At 49.2% G+C, this 11674-nt stretch overlaps 5 protein-coding genes across 5 annotated transcripts; 3 read left to right on the forward strand and 2 right to left on the reverse strand.

The window, feature by feature from the left end:
• The first annotated feature begins 1011 nt into the window (after positions 1 to 1011).
• Positions 1012 to 5331, forward strand: BU24DRAFT_252646 (RNI-like protein). Its single transcript, XM_033522401.1, has 5 exons — positions 1012 to 1988; positions 2040 to 2693; positions 2746 to 3849; positions 3897 to 4408; positions 4458 to 5331. Exons 1-5 carry the CDS (start codon positions 1495 to 1497, stop codon positions 5150 to 5152), a joined length of 3459 nt encoding a protein of 1152 aa, XP_033380804.1. The 5' UTR covers positions 1012 to 1494; the 3' UTR covers positions 5153 to 5331.
• Positions 5332 to 5762: 431 nt separating this feature from the next.
• BU24DRAFT_425119 (uncharacterized protein) lies at positions 5763 to 7038 on the forward strand. The gene is made up of 3 exons (XM_033528664.1): positions 5763 to 6031; positions 6401 to 6483; positions 6631 to 7038. The coding sequence occupies exons 1-3, from the start codon at positions 5933 to 5935 to the stop codon at positions 6848 to 6850; spliced, it is 402 nt and encodes a 133-aa protein (XP_033380805.1). The 5' UTR covers positions 5763 to 5932; the 3' UTR covers positions 6851 to 7038.
• Positions 7039 to 7482: 444 nt separating this feature from the next.
• BU24DRAFT_494476 (uncharacterized protein) lies at positions 7483 to 9244 on the forward strand (the record flags this gene model as incomplete). The annotated part of the gene is made up of 4 exons (XM_033534053.1): positions 7483 to 7520; positions 7582 to 7766; positions 7818 to 7915; positions 8305 to 9244. The coding sequence occupies 4 exons, from the start codon at positions 7483 to 7485 to the stop codon at positions 8764 to 8766; spliced, it is 783 nt and encodes a 260-aa protein (XP_033380806.1). The 3' UTR covers positions 8767 to 9244.
• Positions 8898 to 9702, reverse strand: BU24DRAFT_252730 (uncharacterized protein). Its single transcript, XM_033522404.1, has 2 exons — positions 9303 to 9702; positions 8898 to 9244 (listed from the first exon to the last, which is right to left on the reverse strand). Exons 1-2 carry the CDS (start codon positions 9393 to 9395, stop codon positions 9029 to 9031), a joined length of 309 nt encoding a protein of 102 aa, XP_033380807.1. The 5' UTR covers positions 9396 to 9702; the 3' UTR covers positions 8898 to 9028.
• Positions 9602 to 11572, reverse strand: BU24DRAFT_252723 (RNA polymerase I associated factor, A49-like protein). Its single transcript, XM_033522403.1, has 4 exons — positions 11373 to 11572; positions 10416 to 11304; positions 10236 to 10364; positions 9602 to 10185 (listed from the first exon to the last, which is right to left on the reverse strand). Exons 1-4 carry the CDS (start codon positions 11503 to 11505, stop codon positions 10011 to 10013), a joined length of 1326 nt encoding a protein of 441 aa, XP_033380808.1. The 5' UTR covers positions 11506 to 11572; the 3' UTR covers positions 9602 to 10010.
• Positions 11573 to 11674: the final 102 nt, after the last annotated feature.

The raw sequence follows: 11674 nt of genomic DNA on the forward strand, positions 1-11674 counted from the left end.
TTCCGACGCTCAAGATCACATGATCACGCACGAGACACCAACAAGGAAGAAATTACCCAGCCACTTTGGGATGAAACGGACAGAACATGAAACCATCAACATTACACCATAGGTACTCGACCTTGTCCTATTTCAACATCATTAGCCTACCTTGGTGTAGGCCAGTCACTATTGCTTGTATACGGTTGTACCTCGTACTGTACCGTATTGCAGTATTCTATCAATAGATTGACCTAGCAAGCGAGCAGGATCCTCCCATCGATTGGGGCACACGCACTTCGTATCCCCATCGCATCTACTACATACAAGTACAAGCAATAAACAACGAGTACCGCGGTGATGAATCGTGAGACTCGGGCTAGGAGAGAAACGTTCCATTGAAAGACAATGGGTGCGGTTTATGCAGCATGACATTACATTGTCTTGCCTTGCCTGCAACCTGAGACTTGAAGGCTTGTCAGCTTGCCTTGAGGGCGGTACCATAATAATCCTGGGCAATTGAGATCTGCAAGGCGACGTAATCACCATCTCAACCGCAGGAAACTCGCGTACGTACGATCGAGTCGAATCGCATCCTGACCTATTCCCTGCCCTGTAGGAGGGGATTCCCACATTCTCGGTCACATCAAAACGGGATCGACCTGCTGGTTGTTCCCATCCGTTCTCCTTGTCATTCTTCTTCTGACCGTTTAATCATCCTTCTTCCATTTTCGGGACGTCGCGCGCATCGTTCGTTATCTTCGTTTCAGCAATAACATTCATTCTTGTATTACCGCAACCAGCTAACTGCCCACTTCTCCTCTACGCCTCTTCCCAAGTCCGTCACCAACAGACACCTGTCAATTGTCAACACGCCCTGTTTGGTCTTCGGCCCTGACACCCTGAGTATTATTTTTGTTCCTTTGCTTGATTGCTCCGCCACGCGCTCGGTCCTTCATTGGTTGGGCCCATCAACCGGACTACCCGACCGAAACCTCCAATCGGTGGGTGGTCTTGGTCTTGGGGTGTGCACGTATCCGGAGCGTGTGTGCGTCTGAATGACAATTGCGATCAACTGTTTTCTCATCTCCTTCAATCTTCTCTTCTTTTCTCACCTCGCCTCGCTTCCATCCACTATGTTGACAGCCAACTTTTGCGTCCTCGCTTTCACATGAAGACTATCGGATGCGGCTTCAGTCCAGCTTGATTCGGCCCTCGTCTCCCCACACCCACATCTCAACCGCGTGCTCTCTATCGCGCTTATCCACGCCCGTCATAAGCTCCAACGGCTAACCTCTCATGCTTGTCGCATTGGGCCGCTGATTGGCCACGTTCAACCTCACCTCTCCTGCAACTACTGTGAGCTCGCCTGCTCAACCCTCTCGTGTCACTACTAGTACTCCCTCGTCCCTCCCGTCCCTCCGAAACCTCGAAAGTCCCGCATGAACGTTTCCTTTCTTCGCTGAGCTCTCGCTGAGCTGCGTGTGCGCTGCAGACCATCGGGTCTCCCACACAATGACCAAGGAAAGCAAGCGGCGAAGCATCTTTGGGCTTTCCGGCCTACAAAGCTTCAAAGATGACCAGGAACCATCCAATCTGCTACGAAAGCGGAGGACTGCCTCGATAATGACAAGCTTGTCTGCAGTGTCGACCCAGTATGGCGACGACGAGGCAGTCGACGGCGCCTCCGCGACCACACCCTCGCCTTCCGCAAGGCCCTCGATCGTGCGCAGCGCAGGCAATCGCACAAGCGCTGTATTCAATTCCCTCAGAGGCAGTCCCCTGCTAGATGGCGAGGAATTCGTACCTACACTCGCAAATCGTTCCCGTACTCTTTCGAACAACTGGGCTATACCGGACGACCCTTCGCGGAGCCGCCAAGTTCTCCAGCATGGTGAGGTACAGACAAGTAGCTCCATGTTTCGAAAGAAGAAGGAATACCTAGTTCTTACTGAGACCCATCTGATGAGATTTAAAAACCAACCCAAGGCTACCGAGGCTTTCCCACTGTGAGTGAAGCTTGCCATGAAATGTGAATACCTTTATTAATTGACATCCAGAATCGTCCCCTCTTTCTCGCGAGCATCGTCTTCATATCGACATAGTCAAAGTCCCTCTGCCGGTTCCTACGAGTTCCCCTCTGCTGCATCGGATACATCTGGTGATCGTGATCTTGGGACCCCATTGCGCCAGATCGTTGCTGTCCACCAGCTCGACGATGGTCGGCCACACTTTGCCTTCGAGATTGCATACCTTGACGACGAGACGAACCACGCCTCGTCCATGACTTTGCAATTTGGAGACGCAGATGACATGCATAGATGGCTTGCCAAGATTCGAGACGCAGCTAATCGCGTAAGGCTGGCTGACTCGAACCCCCTGTCTGCATACAATTCGCATCTGGCTGCACGAGTAGTTGAGGCAGAACGTGATTATGTACCCCCGCATTATTCCATATACAAGGTTGTTTCACGTCCTTTGGCGAAGCCAGGAACAAGGGCGTCATCCGACGATCTAACCAAGGCGCTCTCTGTCGTATGTTTTCTTGCTATTGGCGTGCATAAAGTTCACATTATCCCACTGTTCAAACCTCCTTCGCAACGATCGTCGAGTCCATCTCTCTCCACGCAAAACACTCAGTCCTCGTATGGTGTGCTGAACATTACCGAGCTTCGTGTGAGCGAGGTAGACGACAACTTCGAGCTAACTTTCAGGTGTGTCCTCTAATTTGATTGATCTTTCACTGCTTACTAAATGTCATATCAGACTACCTTTTCAGAAGCCCAAGGTCTTATATCTTGCCTCTCTAGCCTCCCATGACATCGCAGTCAGACTGCGCTATGTTGAGGAGAATTTACGCCCCGAATGGGAGTCCAGACCGTACCAATTCATTGTTCCTGATGCCGTCAAACATGATATTCTTCGACAGAGCAGTCCCCGGCCGATTGACCAGGATTCCCTTGATCGTCTTCTCACTGGGTATTGCATTTCGTACAATGTAAAGCCTGAAAACATTCGGTACCAGATCACTTATCCCCAGGAGGATTATCCACGTTTCGAGCTATTGCGACCGATCGCTATAAGGAGAGATCACTACACTGCATTGGAGCTACTCGCAGTGATGAGGTCATTGCGATACAATGAAGGATTCGGGTCAATATCCTTCAAGGATGTCCCTCTGGATGCTCTCAATGGTGTGTTTGACGAGTATGGAGCGGAACACGTATGTGCCAAAACGAAGCGTGGGACTCCTGTTCGCTTGGATGCCGGGGAGTTGAATCGGTCATGTCTATTGGTTCAGGAGATTCGCGCTCTAGCAATAACGAGTCGAAGATTGCGGAGGCTTGACTTCTCAGCATGCATTACCAGGAAACCTAAAGATCACATGAGTTCTTCGTCCAGAGGCCGTGATATGGGTTGCGGCATTGTAGAGGCCCTATTCCCGCTGTGCAAGTACCAGACTACCAATGTGGACTGGATAGCCTTGAACAACATTACATTGGGCGATACGGATCTGGACTATTTGGTTGCTGCGGCAGTCGAGAGGTCTTGTCACCTACGTGGCCTAGAGCTGAGTGGGTGCGGCTTGACAGATCGCACGTTGTCTCTCATTTTAGACTCTCTTCGGTCACAAGAGAATACATTCGAAGCCATAGATCTGTCTGCAAATCCCGTGCGCTTGTCGCCAGCTCTTTTCGACTCGCAGATCGGTGTTTTTGGTTACCTCACCAAGCTCAACTTGTCAAATCTTGCTCGCAGCTCAGGAACAGAGCCACTTATCTCAGTCGAGACCTTCCAGGCCTGGCGATTGCAGGAGTTGATCTTGAGTGGGACTTCATTAAATCCAGCCATGGTAGATGCGATAGCTAGGTGTGTACGATTCCTTGAATTGGTCTGAAAGCTGCTAACTATCCCAGTTATCTTGTTAATTACAAGCAATCGAAGGCATTGACCGAGTTAAAGCTAGATCATTGCTATCTCACTGGTCGGGATATTGCATATTTGCTGCATTCGATGACCGAGGTCGCCGGTCAAGCTCGAGAACTACATTTCGACATCAGTGAAAATGACATCGAGAAGAATCTTGACGAGCTCACGAAAGCCATAGCGAGCGGACTCACGCCTTCACGGCTATCCGTAAGGCTGATTGAATTTGACGAGGAGACGGATTTCCGGAAGATGATCCAAGCATTGACCGTCAACAATACTATTCGGCAATTGGACATATCGCGAGCTTCGTTGCCATCCGACGCATCTGCCCCCACGACCGAGGCTCTAGAAAAAATGTTCGCCGAGAATACTTCTCTGGAGTGGTTGGACATCAGCGGTGAAGACTCTCGCTTGGAGACAACGAAACTCGGGGTGGGGATCAACAGGGCACTGAAAGGTCTGCAGTATAACACAACTTTACAAGTGCTGTACATCAGATGTAAGTCCATCTGGATGCCGTTCTAAGATCTATCACTGACAAAATACAGTCCAGAAGCTTGGTTTGCAGGGTGCAAGTACGCTGGCTGATGTTCTCAAAGTCAACACAACTCTACGAGAATTGTATTGCGAAAATAATGGCATTGCCTTGAGTGGTTTTACCGACTTGGTCAACTCATTACATCGCAATACCACCCTATTATACCTCCCATCAATGCAAGAAAGTCGACAGCTTGCATTGAAGCAAACCGAGGATCAAGTGAAGCAAATGCAAAGCGAAAACTCTCCACAAGCAAATGGCCGATCGACATCCGTCCGATCTAAGATCGCGAGCAAAGTGTCCGGAAAAACCACGCGAGAGCGTGCTCCGTCAATGATTTTGTCTGATCAGGACATCAAGGCCGCCTTGGGCTTGGTCGATGAGAGCTGGAGTAGGCAGGACTATCGGTTGCAACAATATCTCCAGCGCAACTTCAATATCGCAAACGGCATCGAGGTAGCCTTGGAGGTTGACGAGGAAGAATTCGAGCGTCCGGATACCGCCCTCAGTATCAGTAAAATTGTCGAAAAGGTCACAATCGATACCACCCCTACCGTGGAGAAAGACCTGCAGCTTGGGCTTGAGATAGAGACGCAGAAAAAAGAACGGGAGCGACGCGGCACGTTGACTTCGATTGAAAAAGAGATCCAGATGTCGTATGCCGAGAATGTACGAGCATTCAATCGGAATCGACTCCCATCTTAGCGGCACACGGAAAACTTACATATTCATCCTTGTTTTCGATTTTATTGGGGGAGAACTTGCATGAAAACAGCATTTGGCTTTTGTGTTTTGAATAAGTACGTGGTCATGTAGATCTATTTTGCATAGCAGCAAGGCGTTCAGTAAAACGAGGCAACAGTATCGCGGGGGTGGCGCTTCTATGGAGTACACTGTGGCCTATCATCATCTGGAAGGAACTTGGGTTTATATGCTTTTATGATGATTTGGGTTCTTCGAATTATGCTTACTGCTAGTCATCTTTACTTTATGTATTTTGGCTACGTTGACAGGTGTGGAGCAAGCATATATCTCAGCGATTCATAGCTTGCAAAATGAGAAATGCATGCACACATGCAGTACAACACATATGCGCAACCTAAGGTGTTTCTTCAGCCATACACTGTGCTTGCTGTATGTACTTCAGCCGGGTTCCAACAAAAAAGCAAAAGATAACAAATTCACTCGTGACCGTATTGTACAAAAGCAGTAATCTGCTGGCAGCATAGGACCATCTGATTGGACGGCTGATTGGACTAGCTTCTCATGCCACCCCACGCCGCGCGCTGCCGCCGAACCGGAAGTGCACTCTGCAACTTGACATCACCTAATTATCCTTTAGAGTGAACCCCCCAACTCCAATACAAGACATCAACCAGAATCTGCTTCTTATCATACTCAACTCCACAATCATACCGTTCAGAAGTGTCGAGAGCAAAAAGAAAATCCTGAAGCACTGGATGAGGACGATAATCTGATTACACCATGACGCAGCCACGCACCCACGCAAGCCTAACAAAGGACCAAGAGACAAACGAGGCGGCGTGGGAGGCATCAAGAGGCGCGCTTAGTGGTGCTACAAAGGTACGTTTTGATGATTGCAAGTTGCTGCTTACTCTCTATTACTGTTTTTTTCTTCTTCACTTCCATTTTCATACTGAGAACGAAAATTTCTTTCCTTTCTCTCTTTCGTTCACGATCGTACGTTCTGCACGGTGTCCGTTGAGACCATCGGCATCTATCGGCACGCATCAGACATGCCGATTGTTTCTATTCCTATGAGGAAAGGTCTCGTGTGGTCTTACCATATCAAAGCATATTTATGTCTTTCTCATTCGTTTATTTATTTCTGACCACTACATGCCATGCCTCTCCTACCCACAAGCCGCGCAAAGATGGACACATGCGATAGAAGTTGTTCGATTTGCTAACGATGATCTTCACGAGTAATAGTGGGGTGCGTTCTTTGCAGCAGCAGGAGGCGTCGCATATGCCTTTTCTCCTTTGTATCGGGGATTGACTTTTCAATTCAAAGTGTGAGTTTCCGTCACCTTCCCTTCCGCATGTTCAAGATCGATATTACGAACATCGATCTATTGGTTCGAACGATCTCACCAAATCCCAATCAATTTCTTTCCATGGACACGCACCGGAAATGCCTCATAACTGAATTCACGAAAAAGGTACATCCAAATGTCTGGAATGATCCTGGGCTCGATGATCGAGGCAGACAAGCGCATGATACAGTACGAGCACCGTATCCGACATCAGAAGAGGCTAGCGCGCGACATGGAGGTCTGGAGGAGGTACGAGGAGGATTTCGAGAGGAGGGGCACGCCTGGTGTCGGCGGAGAAGGGAATGTTAAGGGGAGGGTAGAGACTGGCGCCCAAGGGGAGGATTGAGGGAAATTTGGGCCTGTAGAGGTTAGGGACCCCTTTCTGGTGTGAGTGGAGGGTGTAGGGATGGAATTGTGGTGATAGACTGGGAAGATGGGGATTCGTTATCGAGGAGGACATTTGTATTATAGTTTCTGCATTTTGGATTTTTTATCTTTTTTATATCAGAATGACAATATCTATGGTCAAAAGTACGAACAGGATTATTGGTGGTGTTGTATATGCAATGTTTGAATTGAACTTGGCAGAAAAAGTCGACAAGACATGATCAGTTCTGATACAACGACATGCAAAATGAATGAAGACCACTTGTTCATCAAATTAGGTCAAATTGATTCGCTCGTGCTCTCGTTCATGACATACACAGTATGAAGCTTGGCAAGAGCTTGATGAAGCTATGACCATTTTGGACCCCACTTGAATTGTCGGATCAATTATCAGCCGAATTGCGCCGCCGCCATTTCCGATCCTGCCAGATTGTTGTTCTTCATTTCTCTTCCTTTTCTTCTTCTTCTTCTCTAGGCAGCAACCAGCTCCACCACTCTCGCTCCTTTGCCAGAACTATAAAACCGCAAATCGCGCCCCCAAACCCATTCAACTTACCCTCCAATTCCCCACGTAGACTACAGCAACACATCATGGCAGACGTATTCTGGCAGCTGCCGCCCGTTACAAGGTATGTTGTCTCTCCGTCTGTCCCGCATCATCGTAATCTTTGGAAACTAATATCTGCATAGAACAATAACGGCGGGCGCTGTAGTTGTATCTGCTCTAGGCTACTCGGGCATGATCAGCTTGATGAAATATGTCTTCATCTCTGAATATGTCTTTACCGTGAAGATGGTGCCACAGCTTTGGCGACTTGTGACGTCCTTCTTGATCACCAAGCCCAAGTTTGCCATCTTCATGGACCCGTACTTCCGTACGCAACCTCACACCTTGACATGATCTACACAAGCTTACGTCCTGCTAGTGTATCAGTATGGCAGTGGATTAGAGACCGAATCTTCTCGGTTCTCGCAGCCTGGCGACTTTTTTGTCTACACGGCTTTCCTCATGTCCGTCATAGTGGTAAGTCATTGCGATTGTCGACTTATATTCTCTTCCATTACCCATGTGAGGACCGCACAATTCGAAGTGCCAAAAATTCGAACAACATTCTTCTCCACCTCATACATCTGCCCGCTCAGACTCAACTAAAAACTATCTGTTCCGGTTCCTGGAAATGAGGAAGATCACCCTTGCACATCCCGCAGTTCCACGAGTTAAAATAGGGGCTGCGTGTGGTGTGTAGGCATGGTGGGATCGTCAATTGAGAAAGCGCAGCGAACGCTATGAATTTCGCTGTGCGATTTTTGGCCCCCTACATACTTACATATGTTCAACGTCTCATATGTTCAATCTGCCGCGCGTGAAGGACCAAACGATGTTGAGACTAGATACTGACGTTTGTCCAAAAGTTCGTCGCAGGCTACATCCTGAAATCGTTCACCTTTCTGCAAGCCCTGTCGCTCGGTTACGCATACACATACGCGCAGGACAATCCTACTCGTCAAGTGTCATTCTTCATCGTCAACTTTGACTCCAAGTTTCTCCCGATCGCTATGCTCGCATTGACCTTCGTTATTGACGGCCCGGACGCTGCGTTGACTCAAGGCACCGGTCTCTTGGCTGCACATTTATACGACTTCCTGACAAGGATCTGGCCCACATTTGGAGGAGGCAGGAATTATATCTTTACGCCAAGGATTGTGAAGGGCTGGTTCGGCGGTCGCCCTGGAAGTACCCAACAGAGGTCTTACGGCACTGCTACCCAAGGAAGGCCAGCTGGCGGTGATGATACTGCCCGCAGCACTGGCAGGAGCACTGGTTTTGGAGGTCAATGGGATGGAAGAGGCCCTGGCCATAGGCTTGGCGAGTAAATGCTGTCGCGCGTTTGCATCTCGTTGGGATTAGAATTGGAAGCAAACTCACATACATTGGAGCATGAAAATGCACCAGAAAAGCGGCATAGCGCTTGATTGAATAGCAAAGCATATACCATGCAATAAATTATCAAATACTCACTACCACATCCTCCACTTGTGCGAATACACAAACTCATATCCACAGAAGACACGGTCAACATAGAACTAACACGACTTCACTTTTCGATTCCCCACGCACATCCATTCATTTGATCCATCACTTCGCCAACCCGCCACTCCCCGCCGGATTCCTCGGCCCATCCACCGCCCTCTCCACCGTCCCCGCGATCCCATCCTTCGAAGCGTCAAACTGCCTCCCAATCGCCCCTTCCTTACTAAACGGCCCGCCGATCTTCTCGCCAATCTGTCCGAACGCCCCATCCGGGTTGAACTGCTTGCCTATGGCGCCCTCGGAGGATATCATGCTTGGGTTCTGTAGCGGCGGACGAGGAGGTTAGTGAGTGGTTGGTTTAAAGGGGGGAGGGGCGTACTTCGTTGGGGATTGCGTTTGTGGAGGCGTTCGCGCCGAGTTTGTCGGCGGTTGAGAGGGGGGCGTTGGGGTTTGAGGAGGAAGATGCAGACATTGCTGGTTCTTGAGGAAGAGATTTGTACACTTTGGTGTGGTGTTTGGTGAGGCTTGCTGTTAGGGATGATGAGGTTGCTGGGGTTGGTTACGCTACGAGTTGGACGAGGTTGGTGGTTTGGTATATATATGTGTGAATGTCAGTTGAATCTAGTGTACCTCATGTGCATAACCGCTGTTTGGGTGGATGATGCATTCAAGCGGGAGATGGTCGAGGGTGGTGATGTCATGATTTTAAGGGTTCAGGCGAAAGTCGTCGGTGGAATCGGTGTGTCGGCGTGAGAGATCTATGATCTATTTTGAGGGTGTATGATGCATGTTGTGGAGACTGGACGGTGGGGAGAGTGTGCGAAGTGGTAGCTGGGAGTAGTGATGGGTGTGGTGAGTGAGTGGGAGCGGCGAAACGATGCCACCTTGCTGGTAGGTATTCGAGAGTTGGACAGCACTTGAGTAATATTTGATTAAGAAGTGGTTAAAATCAATATCCACAAGTTCAGAAGTACAGGTCGCGATCTGGATTATAGTTTTGAATCATGCTAGACTGCAAGCTATTGGGTATAAGCGCTCACTCCCATTGCGCTCCTGCATCCGCACACTTCGCCATATCTCCGTACAACTATCGTCGTGGCTGGTTGCTACGTCCCTTCGAGATCCTTGGGAAACTGAGTGGAATTCTGAGCTTGGCTATGGAATGGTTGATGCCCTCTGCCTTGGAGATCTTGAGTTTCTGTTGCTCGGTCTGAGTAGGCGGGTTGACTTTGCAGCCAATCTCTTGGAAATATGCTTTGATACTGTGAACAGTCAGATTGTGATCTTCCAGTGCAGGCAACTCTTAGCTTACTCTTTGTTCTCGATCTTCAGATCATCGCGGAGATCATTTACATCGACCTCGAACCCATCGACAATGAGCGCCGCCGCGGCTGTATGTGTCATGAGATTGTCGATGTTCCATCGGGGCATGTCGTTTTGGCTATGGGGAGATTAGTACAGCAATACTATCGAACAGGACCTGTCAACTTACGCAGACACGAATTTCCTCCTGATGGAATCTACGACGGCTGGCGGGATGTCATCACCCATGGCCGTAATCAATTTGTCTTTTGGTGGCACGTTCTTAGGTCCCTTGCCCTTGGTTCTCAACGCGGCATTGAAGTTTACGCAGAGCAAAATGAACTTCAGAACCTTGAGCTTTTGAACATCCTTGTTCTTTGCCAACTTCAGTATGCGCCGAGCAACATATTTGCTTGCGACTTGGACTCCCTTGCCCTCCTCCGCTGAATCTAGCCAATCTTTGATCGGAATAAGAGCCATGAGCTCCTTGCCGACGATGGTGTCAATCGGGTACACATCTGCAGGATATTCGGCAGCGAGATTGGCCTTCGGTCGAGGTTTGGAGCTGTCCAGTTCAGCCTCTAGTTCCTCCTTTGTTGGCATCTTGCCGTTCGTAGCATCCATGCCTTGCATAATGGCGTCTGCGACGGGGTTCTCTTCAGTGGGTTCGTTGGGGTCTCCTCTGGCGATTCTGTTCGCCATCCTCTCTTGAATAGCCTTCTTCGACTTCTTGGATCCAAATTCGGCTGTGAGATTGTACTTCTTTTGCGCCATGGTCATCCGTGCCTTCGCCTCTTCTTCGCGCACCTCCTCTACCTCGCTTCGTAGCGTACTTCGTACCGTCAACTTTGGCACTTGTACCAATTGCAATTTCTGCGTCACAGGATCGTATACGCCGATGTAGTCTGTGAGCATGCTGTCTGAGCTACCATCTTTCTCTTCGGATGCGGTGTAATCGAGGCGTGGATGTGCGGACGATTGGAGCAGAAGTTCTTGTGTTGCACTGCCAGGGAGGATCTTGCTCGATTTGTATGGCTTGAAGGCTATGTCCCGAGGACAGTTAAGGCCTGGAGTAGTAGCTTGATAAATAGTAAGTATTGGAAGTGAACCTCCGGGAATTCCGATTTGAAGACGAATGGCTACATACCCAAAACTGGACCCAAAACATCGCTGTTCTGCACGAACTGCACCTTGATATTTCCGGTAGGTGGTCCAGTTGAGGACTTTTTCTTCGGCCGGTTTACGAGCTCGTCCTGACGTTTCCTCTTCTCGCTACCCATGGTGTGTCGTGTTGTTTGCTAGCACGTAGGATGTCTAAACTTTGCGAACGGATCGTTCGTGATCGATTGTCCCAAAATTTTTGGAGATGGAAGTCTTGGCAAGCGCAGGCACAAGAAACTCCGCATGTACGCTAATCCACTTTGGGCGCAGATCTGGATGACGTCTGGC

Source organism: Aaosphaeria arxii, assembly GCF_010015735.1.
Source record: "Aaosphaeria arxii CBS 175.79 unplaced genomic scaffold BU24scaffold_7, whole genome shotgun sequence".
Classification (NCBI taxonomy): domain Eukaryota; kingdom Fungi; phylum Ascomycota; class Dothideomycetes; order Pleosporales; genus Aaosphaeria; species Aaosphaeria arxii.

Coding starts and splice junctions, on each gene's coding strand:
- BU24DRAFT_252646 (XM_033522401.1), top strand. CDS start 1,495: ATGACCAAGGAAAGCAAGCGGCGAAGCATCTTTGGGCTTTCCGGCCTA. Junction 1,989..2,039: donor GCTACCGAGGCTTTCCCACT/GTGAGTGAAGCT, acceptor ATTGACATCCAG/AATCGTCCCCTCTTTCTCGC. Junction 2,694..2,745: donor AACTTCGAGCTAACTTTCAG/GTGTGTCCTCTA, acceptor ATGTCATATCAG/ACTACCTTTTCAGAAGCCCA.
- BU24DRAFT_252723 (XM_033522403.1), bottom strand. CDS start 11,505: ATGGGTAGCGAGAAGAGGAAACGTCAGGACGAGCTCGTAAACCGGCCG. Junction 11,305..11,372: donor TGTTTTGGGTCCAGTTTTGG/GTATGTAGCCAT, acceptor CTATTTATCAAG/CTACTACTCCAGGCCTTAAC. Junction 10,365..10,415: donor AGGAGGAAATTCGTGTCTGC/GTAAGTTGACAG, acceptor ATCTCCCCATAG/CCAAAACGACATGCCCCGAT.
- BU24DRAFT_252730 (XM_033522404.1), bottom strand. CDS start 9,395: ATGTCTGCATCTTCCTCCTCAAACCCCAACGCCCCCCTCTCAACCGCC. Junction 9,245..9,302: donor CAAACGCAATCCCCAACGAA/GTACGCCCCTCC, acceptor CCGCCGCTACAG/AACCCAAGCATGATATCCTC.
- BU24DRAFT_425119 (XM_033528664.1), top strand. CDS start 5,933: ATGACGCAGCCACGCACCCACGCAAGCCTAACAAAGGACCAAGAGACA. Junction 6,032..6,400: donor CGCTTAGTGGTGCTACAAAG/GTACGTTTTGAT, acceptor CACGAGTAATAG/TGGGGTGCGTTCTTTGCAGC. Junction 6,484..6,630: donor TTGACTTTTCAATTCAAAGT/GTGAGTTTCCGT, acceptor TTCACGAAAAAG/GTACATCCAAATGTCTGGAA.